Source organism: Neoarius graeffei, chromosome 7, assembly GCF_027579695.1.
Source record: "Neoarius graeffei isolate fNeoGra1 chromosome 7, fNeoGra1.pri, whole genome shotgun sequence".
Classification (NCBI taxonomy): domain Eukaryota; kingdom Metazoa; phylum Chordata; class Actinopteri; order Siluriformes; family Ariidae; genus Neoarius; species Neoarius graeffei.
The window spans coordinates 52828634-52853512 of record NC_083575.1 but is presented as its reverse complement, the minus strand read 5'-3'; the positions used below and the strand labels follow the sequence as shown (position 1 = coordinate 52853512).

Below are 24879 nucleotides of genomic sequence, written 5' to 3'. Positions count from 1 at the left end.
TCTGAACCAGTTAAATCTATATAATCTGGTGGAGTTTTGATGCCAATTAAACAATAAATAAATTAAATAGATAAGAGGTGAATCTCAAGGTGCACTTTTGCTGTTTAGAGTTCGGAATTCATTTTCACAAGTGATTGCAGCTAGTTTATTAGATTACAGGTGAAACTTACAAACGAATGCACCATGAGTAAGAAACTGAATTCAGCATGGTTCAGATTACCAGTTTCCATTTCCTTTCTACAACATTTCCTAATTTATCAAAATGCCATGCATGTTTAGATTTTTTTTGTTATTCTACTTAAATCAAAGGCCAGACTTTTGCTGTAAAATTAACAACCAAACTTTTTACATTAACAAATTAACAGCAAACTATTTGCCTTTATTTTATGACCATTAAATATGTGACGTTACTATACATTAAAGTTACTATACAGTGTGTATACTATATAGTAATGTTCAATGTTGGCAGCTGTGGTTGCCAGAGATGTACTGAATAAACAGATGGTATTGCTGTTACCTAAATATCAGCATTTTCTATAACTACAGCCATTTTACTGTGAAATACTGGCAAAACCTGTAAAAGTATTTTCTGTACATAAACAGCAATTACAACTCGCAAATTACTACAGTGCTGTTAAATATAGTCAAAACACGTCACTTAGACCTACTGGCAACTCAATTTAAATTCATGTTTAGCTCACACCCCTCAATGGAAAATTAACTTGTACAGAGAAATAAGAATGGAAGTTTGATTTCTTTCAGAACTATGCCATTTAATTAAACAAACACACACACACATCATATTCATATTATAATTCATTTCAGCTCGTATTCTTGGTGCCAGAACATCAGCAACCTTGTAAAAACACCACCAGGATGAAAGAAACTAACCAAGAAGGAGGTGAGACTGGTCAAGGAGCACACACACACACACACCAGTCACCTATCCAACTTCACATAGCCAACAGGTACATACAGTGAGAATTGAACACACACCTGCAATGAAGTCGGAGCATATGAGACAAAATGGATGTGACTGATGAAGCCAAAGTGGATACTTCATAAATATATATTTTTTTCCTCAAGCAAGACAAAACAATAGACAGGATGGATGGCTTCAAGTGCTGATAAGAGCTGTTTGACCATTGTGGTTGTCCTTTTGAATAACACCAACTAACTCCTGCAACTAGCTCCAGTATATACTGTATTATCGTGCAAAAGTCTTAGGCACATGTAAAGAAATGCTGTCGACCAAAAATGGCTTAAAAATAATGAAATGAAATGTTTCAGCATTTAAAAAACCACTATAAACAGCAGCCAGCAGTAAGCCATAATAAATGAAACAAAGTCAATATTTGGTGTGAGACAACCCTTTGCTTTAAGAAAAAAATAGTGCCACAGTTGTCAAGCGTAGCAAAATGTTTCCAGATGACACCCGGAACAACTCAGTCAAGGTTCATCATCCCTTCTAAGCCTGCCCAGATAGTGCTAAACCTGAAAAATGTTTCCTGATTGGCTTATTGTGGCCGTTAAAATAAATAAATAAAATCAAAACCTGTTTACAGACTAGTACACAGATGGAGCACAAGAAGGTTTCAACACAATCAGACCTCAAATATCATTAAGAGAAGCAGGTCCTGAGAAACTGGCTCGACATTGTTTCCCATAATGCCACTGTAAGAGTGGCACTCCTGCCAGCAGGCACTGATTACTCGTCTTATTCCCATCCAAACAGCTCCTGGAATAGCTCGTGGGAACTGCTACACTCCGTAGGTCACTCATAGAACAATGAGTAACTCTGTATGGCTCATTGTGAGCATGCAGGAAACAGCAAATTACTATTTTCTTCTTGAGGAAAACAACTCTGACAATGAATTGAGATAATGACACTCATATAGCACAAGAACAACATGCATATAAAAGTGAGAGCAAGACGAGAGCAAAGAAATGAAAATATATAATATATTTGACGGTAGTAGGGATTTGAAAACTGGAAATCAAATTCTTTGTACGCCTGATGGATTATGTTGGATTTTGTTTCTAGGGTGGCCCGAAAGTGCAAAACACATCAACAAAACGAAAATACAGGAAATTAGAAAAAAAGAAAAAAAAAACCACACAACAGCAAATTAGAACGCATCATCAACATGAACTTGGACCTGAAAGGGCGGGTCCTTGCTGAATATTACATGCTCGTTACTGATTAGTTACAATGTGTGCTAGACTGAAAGAGCTTAGAAAACTGGAGGATGTTGACACTTGAGAGTAAAGGAAATAGTTTAAATTAATCTACTTGTGCCTTTATTTGTGCTTGTTTTTATCAAGGGCATTTATGTAATTTGGGTGGCACGGTGGTGTAGTGGTTAGCACTGCCGCCTCACAGCAAGAAGGTTCTGGGTTTGAGCCCAGTGGCCGGCGAGGGCCTTTCTGTGTGGAGTTTGCATGTTCTCCCCGTGTCTGCGTGGGTTTCCTCCGGGTGCTCCGGTTTCCCCCACAGTCCAAAGACATGCAGTTAGGTTAACATGGGACAGCCTTGGGCTGAAGTGCCCAAGAGTGGCGGTGCACATGTATGCAGCAGCTTTGCTCTCCTATGGTGAACTTAAATTTCGTTGTACATTTGTGCAGTGACAATAAAGGCATTCTATTCTCATGTTATTTTACATATCCTGTCAACTTTGAACAGCATTAATATGAGCATGTGAGCACTGAAAAAGGAAGCCAGGTTATTCAGAAGAATGAACTGCTCCTCACTATAATCACAGTTTTCCAAGGTTAATTAGCTAACAGACTGAAAAGTAGCAGTGAGCATGTGATGTTCAGCACGGGCCAACCCTTTTCAGTCGGCACTGATGAGTTTCTGAATTTGCTCCTGCTGTACATTCTTTGTACGTATAGTATGTATGTTTGGAGTGCCTCCTTGTGCATTGTGAATCAAATCTATCTGAAACATACCTTACAATTAATACTTTTTACTAGAATTACCACAAGCCACACAGAAATAGTTAGACTGAGCATCTGTATAAAAATGTTTTATTATATATTCTTAAAAAAGAAGCAGTAATAGTGTATTATGTTCAGCCAAATACATTCAGTGTAAAAAGTCATGATATGTAATTCAATAAGTGTCATTAGTTCTTTAAAAAAAGGCATTTAAAAATACTTAAGTGCTTTATAAAAGTATTTTAACAGTAGCATCTGGTATTGTGTGTCACTCCTGAGTATTCTATGTTGTACCAGTTACTGGTACTTGTAAACACAACACCTAAGTATACAAGAGTGCTCTAAGAGCACAATATCCCCCGCTGGCAATGATGCCAAAACTCTGGTAAAATGTGACTGAATTGAACGAAATTGCAATATGCATATTACCGACATATAACAAAGAATCCTGTAGAGTTTCGTTAAATTCCTCCAAAAATTGTGAGAGGAGATGATTTCAGAAGGTGAGTACCCTTCCTGGGACGGACAGAGGGACAGATGGACAGACATTGCCACGACATAATCCCCCTTTGAGCCTTTTGGCCAGTGGGGGATAAAAATTGTGAGGGAAGTTGATTTCAGAAAGCAAGCACACCTTGATGAAATTGCCAAAGTACAAGTTTGTTAATAATCAAGGGCATAACTCTGGTAAAATTTGCCCAAATTAAATGAAATTTCAATATGCATGTAATAGTCATATAACAAAGCCTTTGCCAAGTTTGGTGAAATTCCTCCACAAATTGTGAGAGGAGTTGATTTCAGAAGAACGTACACCCTCATGAAATTGTCAAAGTACAAGTTATTTAATCAAGGATCAAAAGTCTGGTAAAATTTTCACAAACGAAATTAAATCGCAATATGCATATTACCGTCATATAACAAGGCCTTTAGCCAAGCTTCGAGAAATTCATCCAAAAATTGTGAGAGGAGTTGATTTCAGAGGGAAAACACACCTTCATGAAATTGTCAATTTTGTTAATGAAGGGCTGAAACTCTGGTAAAATGTGACTGAATTGAACGAAATTACAATATGCATAGTAAAAACAAATAACAAAGAATCCTGCCAAGTTTCGTGAAATTCCTCCAAAAATTGTGAGAGGAATTGATTTCAGGAGGTGAGCACCCTTCCCGGGACAGACAGACAAGACGGACATCGCCACGACATAATCCCCCTTTGGGCCTTTCGTCCAGCGGGGGATAAAAACGTATTGCATCTAGTATGTCCAGTCAAAAACAAGTAAAACAAAAAAGAAGCTTTATCTTCTCACACACCGTCTGGACTTTCCGAATCATCTTTTAGCTGCTGTAGTATCATTGATTTCAGTACACCATACCTATAAAAGAGAATGTAAATAATGTTCGAGTTAGTAAAAGAAACAGATTTAGATTTCAGGCTTCATGCTGATACAGCCCTTGTGAAAATAATCACTTTATCTAGCATTAAATTCATTATTGTAGCACAGAGCAGAAACCAACACAGTAAAGGATATCACCGTTGCAGTAGATTATAGTCATGTGTAACAAGAACAGTAATAAGATTTATATTATATGCGTGATAGGACATACTTTTCTGTTAGTTTTGAAATCTCTCTCTCTTCTTCTTCCCTCAATTTTGTGACAAATTGATTCAACACAGGCATCTCAAACTTTATGTACTGTGCAACCTGGAAATAAATAACACTCTTTAGTATTATGGTATTAACATCCTAAATTTCAAGAAATAGACCTATCCCATAGTTTAATATCAAGTTTATCTTGAACCCATTTACTATAGGTGTGGCAGCCCGGGAAAACCCTTCACATGGTCGAATTTGGACATTTTCTACTACAGGTAGGCTATATGTAGGCTTTCCTGAGCTGAAATACATTTCTTTTTTGCATGTACTGTATCTCATTATGATGTACAGACATTAGGTTAATGCCCATTTGGCTTGATGGCATGTAACTATCCATTAACTTCATCAAAGCCTGTGGAAGGAAATTGCACTTGGCATCTTGAAGCAAACTGACTGCATTTACTAAACCGGCTCCTTACTCAATGAGCCTATAAATAAAAACATTTTGGTCAACTACACTTACTGTCCACTTGATTAGGTACACCTGTATATTATCTGCACATTTATGCAATTATTCAATCAGCCAATCATATACAGTGGTGCTTGAAAGTTTGTGAACCTTTAGAATTTTCTGCATTTCTGCATAAATATGGCCTAAAACATCATCAGATTTTTACACAAGTCCTAAAAGTAGACAAAGAGAACCCAGTTAAACAAATGAGACAAAAATATTATACTTGGTCATTTATTTACTGAGGAAAATGATCCAATATTACATATCTGTCAGTGGCAAAAGTATGTGAACCTCTAGGATTAGCAGGTAATTTGAAGGTGAAATTAGAGTCAGGTGTTTTCAATCAATGGGATGACAATCAGGTGTGAGTGGGCACCCTGTTTTATTTAAAGAACAGGGATCTATCGAAGTCTGAGCTTCACAACACATGTTTGTGGAAGTGTATCGTGGCACGAACAAAGGAGATTTCTGAGGACCTCAGTGTTGTTGATGCTCATCAGGCTGGAAAAGGTTACAAAACCATCTCTAAAGAGTTTGGACTCCACCAATCCACAGTCAGACAGATTGTGTACAAATGGAGGAAATTCAAGAACAATGTTACCCTCCTCAGGAGTGGTCGACCAACAAAGATCACTCCAAGAGCAAGGCGTATAATAGTCTGTGAGGTCACAAAGGACTCCAGGGTAACTTCTAAGCAACTGAAGGCCTCTCTCACATTGGCTAATGTTAATGTTCATGAGTCCACCATCAGGAGAACACTGAACAACAATAATGTGCATGGCAGGGTTGCAAGGAGAAAGCCACTGCTCTACAAAAAGAACATTGCTGCTCATCTGCAGTTTGCTAAAGATCACGTGGACAAGCCAGAAGGCTATTGGAAAAAAGTTTTGTGGACAGATGAGACCAAAATAGAACTTTTTGGTTTCAATGAGAAGTGTTATGCTTGGAAAAAGGAAAACACTGCATTCCAGCATAAGAACCTTATCTCATTTGTGAAACATGGTGGTGGTAGTATCATGGTTTGAGCCTGTTTTGCTGCATCTGGGCCAGGACGGCTTGCCATCATTGATGGAACAATGAATTCTGAATTATACCGGTGAATTCTAAAGGAAAATGTCAGGACATCTGTCCATGAACTGAATCTCAAGAGAAGGTGGGTCATGCAGCAAGACAACGGCCTTAAGCACACAAGTCGTTCTACCAAAGAATGGTGAAAGAAGAAGAAAGTTAATGTTTTGGAATGGCCAAGTCAATGTCCTGACCTTAATCCAATTGAAATGTTGTGGAAGGACCTGAAGCGAGCAGTTCATGTGAGGAAACCCACCAACATCCCAGAGTTGAAGCTGTTCTGTATGGAGGAATGGGCTAAAATTCCTCCAAGCCGGTGTGCAGGACTGATCAACAGTTACCGGAAACGTTTAGTTGCAGTTATTGCTGCACAAGGGGGTCACACCAGATACTGAAAGCAAAGGTTCACATACTTTTGCCACTCACAGATATGTAATATTGGATCATTTTCCTCAATAAATAAATGAACAAGTATTTTTGTCTCATTTGTTTAACTGGGTTCTCTTTATCTACTTTTAGGACTTGTGTGAAAATCTGATGATGTTTTAAGTCATATTTATGCAGAAATATAGAAAATTCTAAAGGGTTCACAAACTTTCAAGCACCACTGTAGCAGCAGTGCATTGCATAAAATCATGCAGATATGGGTCAAGAGCTTCAGGTAATGTTCACATCCAACATCAGAATGAAGAAAAATTGTGATCTCTGTGACTTTGATCGTGGCATGGTTGTTGGTACCAGATGGGCTGGTTTGAGTATTTTAGAAACTGCTGATCTCCGGGGAATTTAACACACAACAGTCTCTAAAGTTTACACTGAGTGGTGTGACAAACAAAAACATCCTGTCAGTGGAGGGTCTGCAGGCTGATGAGAAAGATCAGAGGAGAATGAGCAGACAAACTCGAGAGACTGTTCTGTGTTAAAATCCCAAGAGATCAGCAGCTTCTGAAATACTCAAACCAACCCATCTGGTACTAACAACCATGCCACAGTCAAAGTCACAGAGATCACATCTTATCCTCATTCTGATGCTTGATGTGAGCATTAACTGAAGCTCTTGAATTGCATCTTCATGATTTTATGCATTGTGCTGCTGCCACGTGATTGGCTGTTGAGATAACTGCGTGAATGTGAGTGTATATTTATGTCAGCATGTCAGCAAGTACAGTACTGGCAGAAAAATCAAATACCCTTGTGTAATTTTGGATGAGTTGGATTTCCAGAATTCAGCTACAGCAGCATCAGATAGGTTTTCCCACACCGCCACATACATACATGTTTAATGATACAGGCAGAAAGACTCACGTCATAAGTAACCTCTTCACCCAGATCCTTTTCCATAATAAAAATTTTGGCAATTTTTTCACATGGGCCATGTAGCACACGTGACACCAAGGGATATTCAGTGTCTTTAATCTTCGTCCTTTCTGAATTGTAAATATTACAAATATTATACGTAAATACACACCAAGCTGGTATTTTAGAAGTTATCGAGACAAAGAAACAAAACTTACCTCCCGATTCATGGACGACATAAAGCGCAAATTCATCTGCTTTATTTTGCACCTATGGAAACACAGTACGATAAAGTGTATAGCTTCAGAGTTGAAGAGATGAATAATTATTAAAGGTTACGCATATAAGAAGGGTCATTCGTGTAATATTCGCAAAGTCTTGTGAAAATATTACAAAATTACTTACCCGAAATTTATTCAGTAGCAGACTGAGCACTTGTTGTGTTGTCATTGAACTGCTCACACGCACATTAGTTACTGACCCATAAGCTGGAGTGAAGATTGATGTCTGAAAATGCAAAACAATAAAATTACTATAGCTACTGCCACATAAAGAAGAAATAATGAATCATGATTTAAAAAAAATCTAATCCCCTCCATGACATCTCCATCATTATTCTCTGCAGAGTGTCGACATTTGGCTCTTCTCTATTCTTCAATCCAAAACAAACTGTTCATCAGTATAATAAAATACGGGGACTTACAGTATGCTGCCCTACTTTTTTTCAGTTCACGTCTTGTCATGTGGCTCATAAGAACGTCAACATACACAGATATTCATGTGTAATTCTCTTTCATTTCCTTTTCATTCGTTTACTTTTACACTCCTGAGGCCAGCATACACATCCACTATCACCATCCACCCCCAAGACAAATCGTTTAAACACGCAGTTTCCTGTCCAGTTTATCCACATCTGCAGAAAGACCTTTCTGACCAGGCTGATCCCTAACCTTGAGGAGTGCTGATGAGAAAAGCAGGTGACAGGCCTTTGTGAAGAGGGTGCTGCTGCCAGGGGAACGCCTGCACAGGAAAGCGCTCCCTCTCAACACCTGCATCCATCCATTACAACTCTCTGGCCAGCAGGACACTCACACCACCAACACTTCCTTTTACACATGCTGCTACAGTCATTAGTGTGAGCTCAAGGGCCCTTTGCCAGCCACAGGGTGCGATAGTTCCCTACAAACACTATTGTGCTGTGCTCATCGTTCCTGATGATCCTTTCGACATCCATTATGCGAATTTCCTCTCTGTTAGAAGTGACTTTTCAACAGATTACCAATATGGGACAGTTTTGTAGTCGAGTCACTAAACCTCGAGTCCAAGTCCAGTCTCGAGTCCCCAGTGTTCAAGTCCGAGTCAAGTCCAAGTCATTAAAAAAATTTTGAGTCGAGTCCGAGTCGGCGGCACGGTGGTGTAGCGGTTAGCGCTGTCGCCTCACAGCAAGAAGGTCCGGGTTCGAGCCCCGTGGCTGGCGAGGGCCTTTCTGTGCGGAGTTTGTACGTATGTTCTCCCCGTGTCCGCGTGGGTTTCCTCTGGGTGCTCCGGTTTCCCCCACAGTCCAAAGACATGCAGGTTAGGTTAACTGGTGACTCTAAATTGACCGTAGGTGTGAATGTGAGTGTGAATGGTTGTCTGTGTCTATGTGTCAGCCCTGTGATGACCTGGCGACTTGTCCAGGGTGTACCCCGCCTTTCGCCCGTAGTCAGCTGGGATAGGCTCCAGCTTGCCTGTGACCCTGTAGAACAGGATAAAGCGGCTAGAGATGAGAGATGAGATGAGTCCGAGTCGAGTCCACTATTGATCCGAGTCAAGAACAAGACTCCAACCGCACCATTTGACGGTGGCTGTTTTAGCACCGTTAACCTTAGTTTGTTCTTGAACATGACATATGAACAGATGAATGTGCATTGTCTTTATCAGGAAGTATGAAGTATTCTGTCAGAGATGGTTGGGAGACAGATGTAAGTGCAGAAGGTGTGTTTATTAATACAAGCGAAGTCAGGTAAACAATCTAGAATGGCAGGCAAACTCGTAAAACAGTGAAAGAGGCAATAAGTCGAGCGAGGCACAAACAGGCTATTGTAGACTTGGCAGAATCAAAGATGAGAAACAGAAAATCAGGGATCAGAAAACCAAACAAGGAAATAAAGCTCGGTAATGTGTCAGCAGCGCAACTCAATACTTCACAAAGTGTGTTTTCACAGTTTTAAAAAAGGCATGCTGATTGTGCCTTAATTGTGCAGGTGTGAGTCGTTTACAGCGCGCGTGCGAGAGTCCGCTTGGCAGGCTATCCAGAGCGCACCCGAGAGTCTAGCTGATCCATGTGCCAAGACGCACAGGTGTGACACTCTTGCATGAAATTAGTACAAAAATTAATGTAGATATAAATATCTTATGCCAAATTATTATGGCATGTTACAAAAAATAAAGAAAAAATCAGAGTCCTCATCTCCAATTTACGAGTCCGAATGCAGTTAATGTACAAGTCTGAATCCAAGACTGAGTCATCAATGCTCAAGTCCAAGTCGAGTCATGAGTCCTTAAAATTAGAGCATGAGTCGGACTCGAGTCCGAGTCCTGGACTTGAGTACTACAAACCTGATATCTATCCATCCATTATCTGTAGCCGCTTATCCTGTGTAGAGTCGCGGGCAAGCTGGAGCCTATCCCAGCTGACTATGGGCGAAAGGTGGGGTACACCCTGGACAAGTTGCCAGGTCATCACAGGGCTGATACATAGAGACAAACAACCATTCCCACTCACATTCACACCTACGATCAATTTAGAGCCACCAATTAGCTTAACCTGCATGTCTTTGGACTGTGGGGGAAACCGGAGCACCCGGAGGGTAATTTCATCCATCCATCCATTATGGATCCTGTGCAGGATCGTGGGCAAGCTGGAGCCTATCCCAACTGACTATGGGCGAAAAGCAGGGTACACCCTGGACAAGTCACCAGGTCATCGCAGGCCTGACACACAACATTTTACACTCACACCTAGGGTCAATTAGCCTAACCTGCATGTCTTTGGACTGTGGGGGAAACCGGAGAACCCGGAGGAAACCCACACAGACATAGGGAGAACATGCAAACTCCACACAGAAAGGCCCCCATCAGCCACTGGGCTCGAACCCAGAACCTTCTTGCTGTGAGGTTCTTGCTGTGAGTAACAGTGCTAACCACTACACCACAATGCCGCCCCAAGCCTAATATGGAATGTGCAATTTCAAAATGTTCCTGAAGGTAACGTCACCTTGTGGTTGTAAAAGTGTCCGTTGATGGAGAAGCGATGCCTTTTAACCCTTTGTAAGTCTCCTGGGGATCGCTGTTTGGACCTTCTTAGGACGTTCATGAAGCTGGCATCACTTCTTGTTCTTGGAATTTGAGGAGTTTCCTCTTCTGAGCTAACACCATCAACACCTACAGGAGACAGGACAAACATGGTGAACACATGAGCTTTTTAATAAAGTACTTTCACACTTTGAAACATGTCGAAAAATTCACCATCACAAATTAAACACACTTGTGAATATTCCAGAGTAACACCAACACTAAATTAGTTGCATAAACACCTGGAGGAACAGTGGCTAGTGTGTGTACGTGACGGAAAGGGTCCGTCATGGAGAAATGACCTCGAAAAACAATATGGCTAAAAATAAACAATACAGTAATATAAACAGTACACTATCACTGTCAGTGAGTCAGTCATTTACACAAATAGTCATGAAGTATTGCCTTTGTTAGAGAAAGTACAGTACACATGGCACATGTTTACTCTGGAATTATGTGGGATTATTACAAAACGTTTGATGAAATTGAAGGTTTCATAGTGGTTTCATATGTCTGTCCTTGGTAAGCACAAAGAAAACAAAAGCTAGACACTATTTTTAAACTTACTAGTTTTTGCTGGTACAGTAACTTCATTGTTGTTGGACTCGAATGACAACTGAATGGGACTCTGTTGGTTTTCATTCCTGTCAGCAAAAAGAAGAAGATATATAGTACCAAAGATTTAGTGCACTTTAGTTCAACAGCATGACTCTGTTTAATTAATGTTAGGCCATTCAAATGCTCATAATTCGCCTCAGCTCGAGATGCACGCAGGACTTTTTTTTTTTTAAACAGTTATCATTTCTGTTTGTACCTGCCTGTGACACGAAACAAATTTATTTGACTCTGTTCCCAAAATATGAACAAATAAGTAGCAACTACTGCATCCTGGACCAGGCAGTTACCGAAGATGATGTACACAGCTACAAATTCTCCTATCCATCTCCCATAATATATTCATATGGGACGGTGTTGGGCTGAGGTGCCCTTGAGCGAGGTACCTAACTCCCAACTGCTCCCCGGGCGCTGTTAGCATGGCTGCCCACTGCTCTGGGTATGTGTGCGCGCACATTGCTCACATGTGTGTGTGCAAATGTGTGTGTTCACTGCTTCAGATGGGTTAAATGCAGAGAGGAAATTTCACAAGTGTGTGATGAATAAAGTTGTGCTTTCTTTCTCATATTCAGTGACATCCCTTGGTAAAAGAAATTAATACAATACAATACAATACACACACACACACACACATATATATATATATATATATATATATATATATATATATATATATATATATATATATAAACAGTTATTCCACGAAATCAAGTTGTACATGAGCTGATAGCCAATGATGTGCGTAGCACCAAGTTGGCTATAAGCCATGTACGACAAGATTGAGTGGAATAACTGTTTTATTCTATCCACATTCACTGGATTTTGAGAAACAAAGCATTTTTATTTTTTGCAAATTTGATAAATAAAAATTTTATACAAAACATCCGACAAAATCATTTCTGCTTCGAATGTAAACAAACCGGCAAAATGACAGGAGCAATTTGTGAAAAATGCTATAATAATAATTCTTGAAAAATAAAAAAGATACGTTCTTACCATTAAATACTTTCATTCCATATTTTGTTGCTTTTTTTGTATTTTTGGGGGTTCTGTTTTCGAGTAGAGTTTTTATTTCATCCTCAGTTGGTTCAGCAACACGCGCCGCCATTTTGTTTTTCTCTACTCACAGTATATGAGTTGATATCCTAATAGTAGAGTAGCCAATCAGAGAGCACTATTGCTCATATCCAGTGAATGTGGATTAAATCAATCAATCAATCAATCAATCAATCAATCAATCAATCAATCAATCAATCAATCAATCAATCAATCAATCAATCCAGCACTTCCAGCAACCATATGACAAAGTAATTAAAGTGTTAGACTTATTCTTATGGAAGCTTAATATTTCCTTTTGTAAAGAGGATTATTACTTGTGAGACAGAGGATGGTGTGTTGCACAGGACTATGACTGCACACAACCTGTGTATGCGCAGCAAACATCAGTAATATTGTGGGTCATTCTATATGTTTTAACAGAACTATGTTTTTCAGTGACACATTAACCTGCTGACCTCTGAACAAAAACTATAAGAACTATTTGAAATTCTGTGTGTTTCAAATATACTTGCCAGTCCCTATACATTACTGGACTTTTCTATCTTATTCTTCTACTTCAAATTCTTATGTGCCAATTAAATAATAGGCTACGTCATCAAAAAGTCTCACCTCCAGCAAAGTCTTTCCTGTGTATTTAGATGATCAATACACTAAGTTGATGAAAGGAATAAAAGATTGAGATTTACTTCCTTCTTCTTTCCGCTGCTCCCGTTCAGGGTTGCCATAGCGGATCATCCAGATCCACGCATTTAATTTGGCATAGATTTTACACCGGATGCCCTTCCTGATGCAACCCTTCCTAACCTATCCGGGCTTGGGACTGGCACAAAGTATGCACTGGCTTGTGCAACCCCAGTGGCTGAGTATTTTACCTAATCTCCATGTCACTGGGTGGAAACTGAAGTACCCGAAGGAAACCCACACAGACATGGGGAGAACATGCAAACTCCAGACAAAAGGCCCCCGTTGGCCATGAGGTTCAAACCCAGAACCTCCTTGCTGTTGAAGTGACAGTGCTAACCACTGTCCTGTTGAGACTGAGATTTACTTTCGTGAAGGTAAAAGCCAGTAGTGGTTTATAGCTCAATCCCACCCACCTATGGTCTCTCCCTTGGCTCTCTGGCCTCCATAATCCTGCACTGGCAAAGTGGAAGCGCTCATGGTCATCCTGCATCTGCAGTCTGATTGGCCTCCTCAGACCCCAGGAGATGTTGAGTAAACCCTCCATGATCAGCTCGCCCCCTTCCTGCAGACACACAAGAAATAATAATAATCGTTAATTCTTCTATTGGACAGAGGAAATCCTGTTGGCTCATGTCCAGCCCAGCTCTGTTTCAAGTCTACGTGCTAGAAGGCAGTCAGGGACCCAACGTTCCTGTTCTGAGACTCTCCAGCAGTGGAAAGTCACATTGGGAGGTATCCGCTTCAGACAATCTACCTAAGGTCATGTCTTGGAGTGTGATACTGAATCATGACACAGCGCTGTATTAAGTCACGTCCACATTCTTTTGTAATTGTAAAAAAAAAAAAGAAATATGGATGATATTCTTAACTCCAGTCTACCACCAATGTACCACCAATAATTAAAATGTATTGAACTTAAATAATTGTTTATCAATTTAAAAATATATATTATAGCTATGCCAGGCCATGACTATCCTGGACACATTAGAAAGTATATTTGTTTTATGCATCTCCTTCTAAAATTCTGTACTGACAAATATTTTCTCTCAAAATACACTGAAAACAGCATCTTATTTCCAGCTCTCCACCTTTGAATGTCCACTTCAATAGGTTTAGAGGGTCATATCAGGCCATGAAAACTATAAAGTGTAGAATAGCAGCTAAAAACAAAACGTGCCATGTGAACACATGTCTAATCCTTTCAGGAACTAGACGGATAATCCTTCTCCAAGCCCCATGTGAGCAATGCACTTGACACGGACAAAAAAAGCAGGAGATTAAAACTGAACGCTAAATGTAGCTGCCTTTAAACACATCAGTGTCCTAAATCCTGGTGAGCAACACTCGCTGTTATACACATGGAAAACAAATGGCTTTTAAACCAACATTATTTAACGTAATGATAATCGAATATGATTTAATGTTTAGTACACTAAATCACCGTAATGATTCAGAAATAAAACCCGAGTCAGAAAAAGCTGGAGCAGTATGAGAAATGCAAATGCAGAAAAGAAAGCAGTGATTTCTAAATTTTCTTTGACTTATATTTCATTGCAGACAGAATGAACCCAAGATATTTTATGTTTTGTCTGGTTAAATTCATTTCCTTTGTCAATATACATCCACTCCTGCGTTTCAGCCCTGCAACACATTCCAAAAAAGTTGGGACGGGGCAATTTATGGCTAGTAATGAGGTAAAACAATTAAATAATGATGTGATGTAACCAGGTGACTGTAATTATGATTTGGTACAAAATCAGTATCCAGGAAAGGCCTAGTGTTTGAGGAGCAAAGATGGACCAAGGATCTCCAGTTTATCAACAAATCCATGAGAAAATTATTGAAATGTTTAAAAACAATGTTCCTCAAAGAAAGATTCAAAGAGATTTGAAAATTTCATCCTCTACAGTGCATAATATCATTAAATGCTTCAAGGAATCTGGAGGAATTTTGATGTGTAAAGGGCGCAAGCCAAAGCTGAACACCCATGAGCTCCGATCCCTCAGACCACATCAGGAACTGTCATTAATCTATGGCTGATATAACCAATGGGCTCGGGATTACTTTGGCAAATCTTTGTTAAGCTACAATACAGAGTTACATCCACAAAAGCCAGTTAAAGCTTTCCTGTGCAAAAAGGAAGCCTTGTGTTAACTGTGTCCATAAGTGTTGTTGATTTTTCTGGGCTCAGAGGCATCTGAGATGGACCATCACACGGTGGAAATGTGTATTGTAGTCAGACAAATCAGTATCCCAGGCCTTTTTTTGGAAGAAACAGGCACCATGTGCTCTGGACCAAAAATGAAAAGGAGCATCCAGACTGTTACCAGCAACAAGTCCAACAGCCAGGATCTGTCATGGTATGGGGTTGTGTCAGTGCCCTTGACAATGGTAACTTACACTTCTGTGATGGCAGCATTAATGCAGAAAAGTAGACTGAGATTTTGGAGCAACATGTGCTGCCTTCAAGACGACATCTTTTCCAGGGACATTTTAACAGGACGATGCAAAACCACATTCTGCACATTACAAAGGCATGGCTGTGGAAGAAGAGGGTGCCTGACCCTCTGTCCCCAGTAGAGAATGTGTGGAGGATTTTGAAATGAAAAATATATGACAATGATAACCTGTTGCACGTCTTAAGACCTGTTTGTATACTTCATTACCCTATAATAATGTAGCATTTAATCTCGTATGTAGGTACTGTGATTTCACTGCATTTTGATTTCATCTCTTTATCTGTCATTTGGCATGTAAATCCATATTCAGTAAATATTTTCCACTTATTTTTATGTTAATTTTCTTTTGTTCTACAGAGTCAAAGTCACTCAAAGTTGTCAGGGAACTAGCAGCACGTACAATTAGCATGTACATTTAACATTTCTCAATAGTAACACACAAAATCTCCTACATAGAGCAATATTCTTAATATTTATGTGAAAAAAATGAGTATTGGGAGTTCCTTTCACAACCCTATTTGTAAATAACCCCCTTTTAAATTAAGAGGGTCCTTAAGCTTTTATTTCATGAATAAAGGTTTATCAAGAGGTATTAACTCTATACTTGTTCCTGACCTTCAACCTTTATAAAGTCTCATACAAACTGAGTTGTGCAACGTGAGTAACAAAAGTGAGTAACAAAAAATAATTTTCACACAATTCCTGTACTTTTCCTTGAGCATCGTTTTACTATGTTTCCACTCACGTTTAATTATTTGAAAAAAACAAAAACAAAAAGGTGAACGCTGTATGGCTTTTCCCTAAAACATTTGTCAGTCCTGAAATAATCATTCACCACACTAACAATGAAACAGATGACTGAGAAGTTGAAGCCTTCCAAAACCATTCCCACACGAATCCCTGGGGCCCTGTATAATAGGGCAAAGTGGTTGATGTACTGCTGGCAGCAGATTGAGTGAGGGCGAGTATGTGTGCTCTCCTATGTGACCTAGGTGGAGGGCCGAGTGCTCCCAGGGCCTCATTGTGTCTGAAATATAAACAATCAGGGCAGCTGCAGCAGTGAAGCATGGTCATATGCCACGCCACAGCTTCCTCAACCCTCAGCCAAGCACACACACACTTCCTCCAGAGAGAGCGAGGTCAGTGCATGGCTATATTTAGTTCCATGAGCCTTGGCTTACACCCAGCAGTGGTATAAAAGCCTGTGCCTGTAGAGCAGATCAAACCCAACTCACAGACTAAAAGCAAGCAGCAGCTCCTTGACACAGAGCAGCATCGGGACTACATCACATCTCTCGAGACTCAAGCATACTCTATATTTACTCCAGGTGAGTATCTGCTTTCATTTCGAATGTCTCTCATGTTCCAGATATTTCATGTTACATCAAAAGAGTTCCACAAAGCCTCTGTAGTTGTTGCTTGTTTTTTCATTACAATCGAAGCTGAAAATGATCCAGAAGTAGCTCACTCAATCTTTTTGATGTCTCTCCAGCATGAAGCCGAGGAGACTGCTGCTATCCGTGGCTCCTTTGCCTACAATAACAGAGATGCACGAGGATGCCTCACAGACGGGATGCTCCTCACACTCTATGGAGGAATATGTCGACTCCATTAAAAAGCTGGCCCAGCCTGCATATGGCCCTGTGCGGGTTGCGCGGACTCTGAGGCCTCGTCTCTTTTCCAAGCCTCTGGACAAACACTTGGGAAGTAGCAGTTCACTTCACTGCTCCTACAGGACCCCACGGTCACGTGTAACCACCACACTGGGTCTGGATGAGCTCACACACAGTTTCAGTAGCCACAGAGACCCAGTGGACTGGCTCTTTGCACAGACACAGTTACCTGCACCTCGAGATGAGCTGCACAGGACTGAGAGTGCACCAGCTGCCCTGAGGTTACTGTAATAAAGTGCACACAGAGGAACTTCATTGCACTGGACTGAGAAACGATACACTGGAGGATGTTGGACGTGGATTAATATTGATAATAGCTTAATTTATTTGTGTGTGTGTGTGTGTGTGGGGGTTGTATTTATGTTTACACTGTATGGTTTGAAATAAAGTTTAAAATTTTTGACGTGGTAAATCTTAAGCTATTTCTTTAAATGAGTCTATATAGTGCAAATAATAAACCATAGCATATACTGAAAACACAGTCAAAGTGGGTTTCGTAGGGTCACATGAACATTTTAAAACAGCTTTGGTAAACTGCACACAAACAAATGACATGCTGTATGGATGGGGTTTTTAACATAGTAAAACTGCAAAAAAAAAAAAAACCATGCAGTATCATATTTCTCTGATTCTTTAGGTTTAAGTAATAATTTATTAAATTATTACTGATTTTATTTTACTAACATTAATTATTTACTATTATGAGCACTATGTGTAGTGGTTAGCGCTGTCGCCTCACAGCAAGAAGGTCTGGGTTCGAGCCCCGTGGCCGGCGAGGGCCTTTCTGTGCGGAGTTTGCATGTTCTCCCCGTGTCCGCGTGGGTTTCCTCCGGGTGCTCCGGTTTCCCCCACAGTCCAAAGACATGCAGGTTAGGTTAACTGGTGACTCTAAATTGACCATAGATGTGAATGTGAGTGTGAATGGTTGTCTGTGTCTATGTGTCAGCCCTGTGATGACCTGGCGACTTGTCCAGGGTGTACCCCGCCTTTTGCCTATAGTCAGCTGGGATAGGCTCCAGCTTGCCTGCGACCCTGTAGAACAGGATAAAGCGGCTAGAGATAATGAGATGAGATGAGATGAGCACTATGGTGCACTCTTAAAAATGTTTTGAAATGGTACAATGGTCATAAACCGTCTTTACCTGAAGGTTGTACTTCAATTCCTGAGAAAGTGAATGTTGTACCTGAAAGGAATTTTAAAGACTTCATCTTTCCATCCATCCATCCATCCATCCATCATCTGTAACCGCTTATCCTGTTCTACAGGGTCGCGGGCAAGCTGGAGCCTATCCCAGCTGACTATAGGCAAGAGGCGGGGTACACCCTGGACAAATCGGCAGGTCATCGCAGGGCTGACACATAGAGACAAACAACCGTTCACACTCACATTCACACCTACGGTCAATTTAGAGTCACCAGTTAACCTAACCTGCATGTCTTTGGACTGTGGGGGAAACCGGAGCACCTGGAGGAAACCCATGCAGACATAGGGAGAACATGCAAACTCCACACAGATAAGCCCTCGCCGGCCACAGGACTCGAACCCAGGACCTTCTTGCTGTGAGGTGACAGTGCTAACCACTACACCACCGTGCCGCCCTTAAAGACTTAATTTTTCCAGGAAAAATATCCGTACAAAAAGGTACTGTCCTGTGACCATCAATCTGAGCGTGTGTGTCTGATTTGACGTTAACATTGGCATCAAACTACACAGACCTCTGACTGCACAAACATGTTAAATCTGCTCAGATCCTATTAACTAGCAAGACATATTTGCAGCCATCACTATTCAAACAGCACCAAATTACGAGCCAACAACCTACGTCTTAATTTATACATAATATAACCTATTCATTCATTGGTTTTTCTGTATTTTGACTATTTTCTACATTGTATAACAATACTGAAGACATCAAAACTATGAAATAACATATGGAACATATAAGGAATTATGTAGTAAAAAAAAGTGTTAAAAACATGTTTGATATTTTAGATTCTTCAAAGTAGCCAGCGTTTACCTTGATGACGCTTTGAACACTATTTCCATTATCATGAGGTAATCACCTGGAATGCTTTTCAATTAACAGTTGTGCCTCGTCAAAAGTTAATTAATGCAATTTCTTGCCTTCTTAAGGTGTTTGAGATCAAACAGTAAATAATAAATAATAAAAATACAGTAAATATCCCTGTTACACAACTGTAGTAATCCAAATTATGTCAAGAACTGCTCAACTAAGTAAAGAGAAACAACATCCATCATTACTTTAAGACATGAAATCCATCCATTATCCATAACTGCCTATCCTGTGCAGGGTAGCGGGCAAGCTGGAGCCTATCCCAGCTGACTATGGGCGAGAGGCGGGTTACACCCCGGACAAGTCGAAACCGGAGCAGCTGGAGGAAACCCACGCAGACACGGGGAGAACATGCAAACTCCACACAGAAAGGCCCCCGTTGACTGCTGGGCTAGAACCCAGAACCTTCTTGCTGTGAGGTGATAGTGCTAACCACTACACAAGACATGAAGTGTCTTTCTTAATAAAAATAAAGAAAAAACACTGAATTTGAAGGTGTGTCCAAGCCTATGCCTGGTACTGTATAACATGAGCTAGACATAATGACATTTCTTCCTCGAACAAAATCTGTATAATGGCATCTATAAACCAACCTTAAAGATGCATATACAGCTGGTATCATCTATTGTTGTACAATATGAACAAAATATTGAATTTTATAACCAGTTGAAAATGCTGAGGCTAGAAAGAAAGTTCTGTACAGGCTTACTCAGAACTATTCATCTGATTCACTTTTGTATTTCACTGAACAGTAAAATAGTTCATTTGCAGAATATGGAATGAAAACAGGTAGTGGTTAGCGCTGTCGCCTCACAGCAAGAAGGTCCCGGGTTCGAGCCCATTGGCCGGCGAAGGCCTTTCTGTGCGGAGTTTGCATGTTCTCCCTGTGTCTGCGTGGGTTTCCTCCGGGTGCTCTGGTTTCCCCCACAGTCCAAAGACATGCAGGTTAGGCTAATTGGTGGCTCTAAATTGACCGTAGGTGTGAATGTGAGTGTGAATGGTTGCGTGTCTCTATGTGTCAGCCCTGCGATGATCTGGTGACTTGTCCAGGGTGTACCCCGCCTTTCGCCTATAGTCAGCTGGGATAGGCTCCAGCTTGCCTGCAACCCTGTAGAACAGGATAAGCAGCTACAGATAATGGATGGATGGATGGATGGATGGAATGAAAATAGTGTGAAATAATATGTGAAGTACCCCAACTGGGGGCGGCATGGTGGTGTAGTGGTTAGCGCTGTCGCCTCACAGCAAGAAGGTCTGGGTTCGAGCCCCGTGGCCGGCGAGGGCCTTTCTGTGTGGAGTTTGCATGTTCTCCCCGTGTCCGCGTGGGTTTCCTCTGGGTGCTCCGATTTCCCCCACAGTCCAAAGACATGCAGGTTAGGTTAACTGGTGACTCTAAATTGACCGTAGGTGTGAATGTGAGTGTGAATGGTTGTCTGTGTCTATGTGTCAGCCCTGTGATGACCTGGCGACTTGTCCAGGGTGTACCCTGCCTTTCGCCCGTAGTCAGCTGGGATAGGCTCCAGCTTGCCTGCGACCCTGTAGAACAGGATAAAGCGGCTAGAGATAATGAGATGAGATGAGAAGTACCCCAATTGCTCTGTTAGCATTGAGACAACCTGCATCTTTGTGCCTAAGATGCAACACAACAGTATAATAGAAAAAGGGTCAACACTGAAACTAAGATAAACAGTACTAAGAAACTAACAATGCAGCATTTGTGGAAACCTATGCTTTAATACCATAGTAGGCATTTGCACCCTTTCTCAAACTTCAGTTTTTATAACAGAGTGCCACTCCGATGGAGAGAGAGAGATAGAAAGATTTATTGTTAAAATTGTCAAAATAATCATGCTTATTTGTTATGCCAATAACCACACCTAGATGTGTCTTAACAAATGTAACTAATTATTTAAACAGAGCGCCCCTTTAACAGGGCACCCCTGGGCAACAAGAAATACCTGTCAGGAAGCCATGGTCTAATGGTTAGAAAAGCAGCTTTGGTTGCTGTTTTGATTCCCTGGACCAACAGGAATGGCTGAAGTGCCCTTGAACAAGGCACCTAACCCCAACTGTCCCCCAGACTGCTCTGGGTATGTTGTACGTCACTCTGGTTAAGAGCGTCTGCTAAATGCCTGTAATGTAATGTACCTATATCATTGAACACACAAAATTGGGTGGGTTCAAACAGAAGGTGCCATGTTCTAATCAGATCTAAATGTACATATACAGAGGCACCATCGAGAACATCCTGACCAGCTGCATCACCGTGTCCTGCTGCAAGACTCTGCAGCGCATCGTGAGAGCAGCTGAGAGGATCATTGGTGTCTCTCTCCCTTCTCTTATGGAGATCTATAACTCCCACCTCACCCGCAAAGCCATCAGGATTGCAGGTGACCCCACCCACCCATCTCACAGCCTTTTCAGCCTGCTGCCGTCAGGGAGGAGACTGCGGAGTCTCTGGGCCAAAACCAGCAGGCTCAAGGACAGTTTCTTTCACCAGGCGGTCAGGAGGCTCAACTCCCTCCCTGTTCTGCCCCTCCTCCCCCCTCTGCCCCCTGCCACAGATTCTGCCCGTACACCCCCCTGCCCCCCCTTCAGCATCTGACATCATGTCACCCTCACAGTTCCCCCCCCAACACACACACACACACACACACACACACACACATATACTCTCAACATTCATTCGCACACTGAACTCAGGGACTGCACATTTCACTTTACCTCGCTCATTTGCACTATTCCGCACTACTGTACCTCACCTTAACAGCTATTAGTTTATTGTTTATACTGCTTATTTCATGTTTACCTGCTATACCTCAAGTGCCCTTGACTGTTTATTTTATGTCCTTTTGCTCCAATTTATATGTATGTGTATATATGTGTGTGTGTATATATATATATATATATATATATATATATATATATATATATATATATATATATGCATACACACACACACACCACACACATATATATATATATATATATATATATATATATATATATATGTGTGTGTGTGTGTATGTATATGTATGTGTGTGTATATATATATATTAGTGCTGTCAAGCGATTAAAATATTTAATCGTGATTAATGTTGCGACTCATAGTTAACTCACGATTAATCGCAATTTAATCGCACATTTTTGTCACATGAAAAACCATTGTAATTCTCTTATCAGCATAAAAAAGTGAATGGGCTTGCTTTGTACCAATGTTTTTTTTATTGCAAAGCATAACACGTCTTGACACAGCCATTGCAAAGTGAAACCTAAGCCGAGCACCGGTGCTAGCAAAAGAACCATGAGTGAAGTGATCTACTGCTTGAGTTAGTCTACAACTCACAGTGACGGTAGGCTTGACATGCTTGATTATAATATAAAGTACACTATTATATTAACTTTAAGTTGTTCGTTGATAAATATTGCATTGAATCTGATCTTTACTGTTTCAGCTCACTTAACACATTTTGTACTTTTACACTTTCTGCCTGTTGATGCGTCGTGCTGTCCAATCAGAGGCGGCCAAATTTGCATATTACAGGAAGGATTTCTGGGATAGCATTGAGTTTACAGTTCAGAGGGATCTGGCTTCTTTAGACGCTGTCTTCTTAAAACTGAATAAATATTTAAAAAGAGCCAAATGAGCCAGTCTTTTGAACGGCTCTTTTCAAAGAACGGATCACAAAGATGCGGATCCCATCAAAGAGCCATAAATCCCATCTCTACTAGCGCGCCCTGCCCGCGCTGGTTCTTTGGGGGAGGAGGGCAGAGGACTCTGGCTGTGCAGGGCATTACAGTCTAGCTGCTATCGGTTTTCTAAGCAAAGTCTCTGTTCCAAGTTCCTGGCAGTTTCAAAAGCTTATGAAAAACCTACATCATGTCACAGAGCGTTAATCTCGTGATAAAAAAATTATCGCCGTTAAAATTGAGTCAACTTAACGCGTTAATAACGCGACATTTTTGACAGCACTAATATATATATATATATATATATATATATATATATATATATATATATATATATATATACACACACCATATGCTGCTTTTCCACTACCAACGCGGCTGAGTTGGGCTGAGCCGTGCCGTGCTGAGTTGGGCTGAGTCGAGCTGAGTGGGGCTGTTGGAGTTGCATTTCGACTACAACCGCGCTGAACCGTGCTGGCTGGAAGTGGGTGGACACATTGGGTGGAGTTAGCAAAAGTGGGTGGACGTCAGGTGATGTCGCAAACAGTGACATCAGTGACCTTTTAAGCGGTAGTCTCACAACCCGGAGAGTAAACAATAAACATGGAGTCGTTAGTGTTGCTGGTCTTGGTGCTGTGGCTTGTTGTCACCGACAACGCCAACAGATACTGGCAAGCGCGTATAGATGAGGCGAGGCGCATAAGGCTTCAGAAATTCTTGTAATTCGTAATTCTTCTTCCGGGTTTACGATGTTTACAGATCCCAGCATGCTTGCGGGGCGTGTGTGGGCATGTGAGGACACTCCTCCTCACCAATCAGTGCACAGGGAAGTGTCTCCTCACGCCCCTAGCCCCACTCGGCTCGGTTTGGCTCGCTTCAGCCCTACTCCAAAACCGTGCGAGTTTTGGGTGCTGAGTAGGGCTGAAGCGAGCTGAGTCGCGCCGCTCTGAGGTAGTCGAAACGCAAGCCGTGTCGGGCTGAAGTGAGCTGAAAAAGGGTAGTGGAAAAGGGCCATTAGAGTGTTTATACTGTTTATTTCAGTTATTCTATTTTTATTTATTGCATTGCCTGTTTGCACCGTGGGTCAGAGAGGACTGAAATTTAATCTGTGCTGTATGTCGAGCATCTCATCTCATCTCATTATCTCTAGCCGCTTTATCCTGTTCTACAGGGTCGCAGGCAAGCTGGAGCCTATCCCAGCTGACTACGGGCGAAAGGCGGGGTACACCCTGGACAAGTCACCAGGTCATCACAGGGCATCTTTTATTATTATTATTATTATTATTATTATTATTATCTTTTTAAATCTCAAAAAAATGTGTACAGGAAAAACAAAAGAATTGGCCTTTCCAATACTTTTGGAGGAGACTGCACATGATTATTATCCAGCAGGCTCCCTCTGCTGGTTAAAAGTCCACACTGCACAATCTGTTAAAATTTAATCTCAAAGAGAGAACACTGCTATCCATCAATTCCAGCAGCAGCTTGTGACCATAGGTGTGGCAGCGGGGGCGTGGTCAAGCATCGGTCTGTGACCGGAGGGCGGAGTCAGGGGAGGTAAGTGGCAGAATCACTGCACCTGATGTCTGTTAATCTGTGTTTGTGTGTCTTCCCCAGTGACCGCGCCCTATATAAGGAGAGAGAGAGAGCCGAGGAAGGGAGCTCTCTCCCCAGCCAGACGGATGATATGTGTGTGCGTGTCTATGTGAACTGGGAGAGTGTGAATGCTGAAAGGCTGCTAATAAAAATTTTTTGAAAACTCAGTTCTGGCCTGCCGCACTTCTGTGCTCCACCCACCCGCTCAAAACGTTACAGTGGTGCCGAAACCCGGGACAGAGCACAGAGGAGAACAGCCCCATGGAGTCCTCTCCCTTC

At 41.2% G+C, this 24879-nt stretch overlaps 2 protein-coding genes across 7 annotated transcripts in view; one reads left to right on the top strand and one right to left on the bottom strand.

Moving 5' to 3' along the window:
• Positions 1-777: 777 nt before the first annotated feature.
• rassf4a (Ras association domain family member 4a) overlaps positions 778-24879 on the bottom strand; it is a 108774-nt gene continuing 84672 nt past the window's right edge. For all 6 annotated transcript variants that reach the window (XM_060925941.1, XM_060925939.1, XM_060925940.1 and 3 more), the window contains 8 exons: positions 13521-13669; positions 11317-11393; positions 10673-10839; positions 7819-7920; positions 7632-7683; positions 7423-7544; positions 4546-4643; positions 778-4313 (listed from right to left, as the gene is read on the bottom strand). In XM_060925941.1, the coding sequence (XP_060781924.1) occupies positions 4244-4313; positions 4546-4643; positions 7423-7544; positions 7632-7683; positions 7819-7920; positions 10673-10839; positions 11317-11393; positions 13521-13669 (837 nt within the window). In that variant the 3' untranslated portion in view covers positions 778-4243. The remainder of the gene's footprint in view (positions 4314-4545; positions 4644-7422; positions 7545-7631; positions 7684-7818; positions 7921-10672; positions 10840-11316; positions 11394-13520; positions 13670-24879) is intronic.
• On the top strand, positions 16796-17651 carry si:ch73-6k14.2 (uncharacterized). Its single transcript, XM_060925947.1, has 2 exons — positions 16796-16894; positions 17059-17651. Exon 2 carries the CDS (start codon positions 17060-17062, stop codon positions 17468-17470), a length of 411 nt encoding a protein of 136 aa, XP_060781930.1. The 5' UTR covers positions 16796-16894; position 17059; the 3' UTR covers positions 17471-17651.

Bases quoted from the DNA above. Each gene is read 5' to 3' on its own strand.
- si:ch73-6k14.2 (XM_060925947.1), top strand. From the start codon at position 17,060: ATGAAGCCGAGGAGACTGCTGCTATCCGTGGCTCCTTTGCCTACAATA.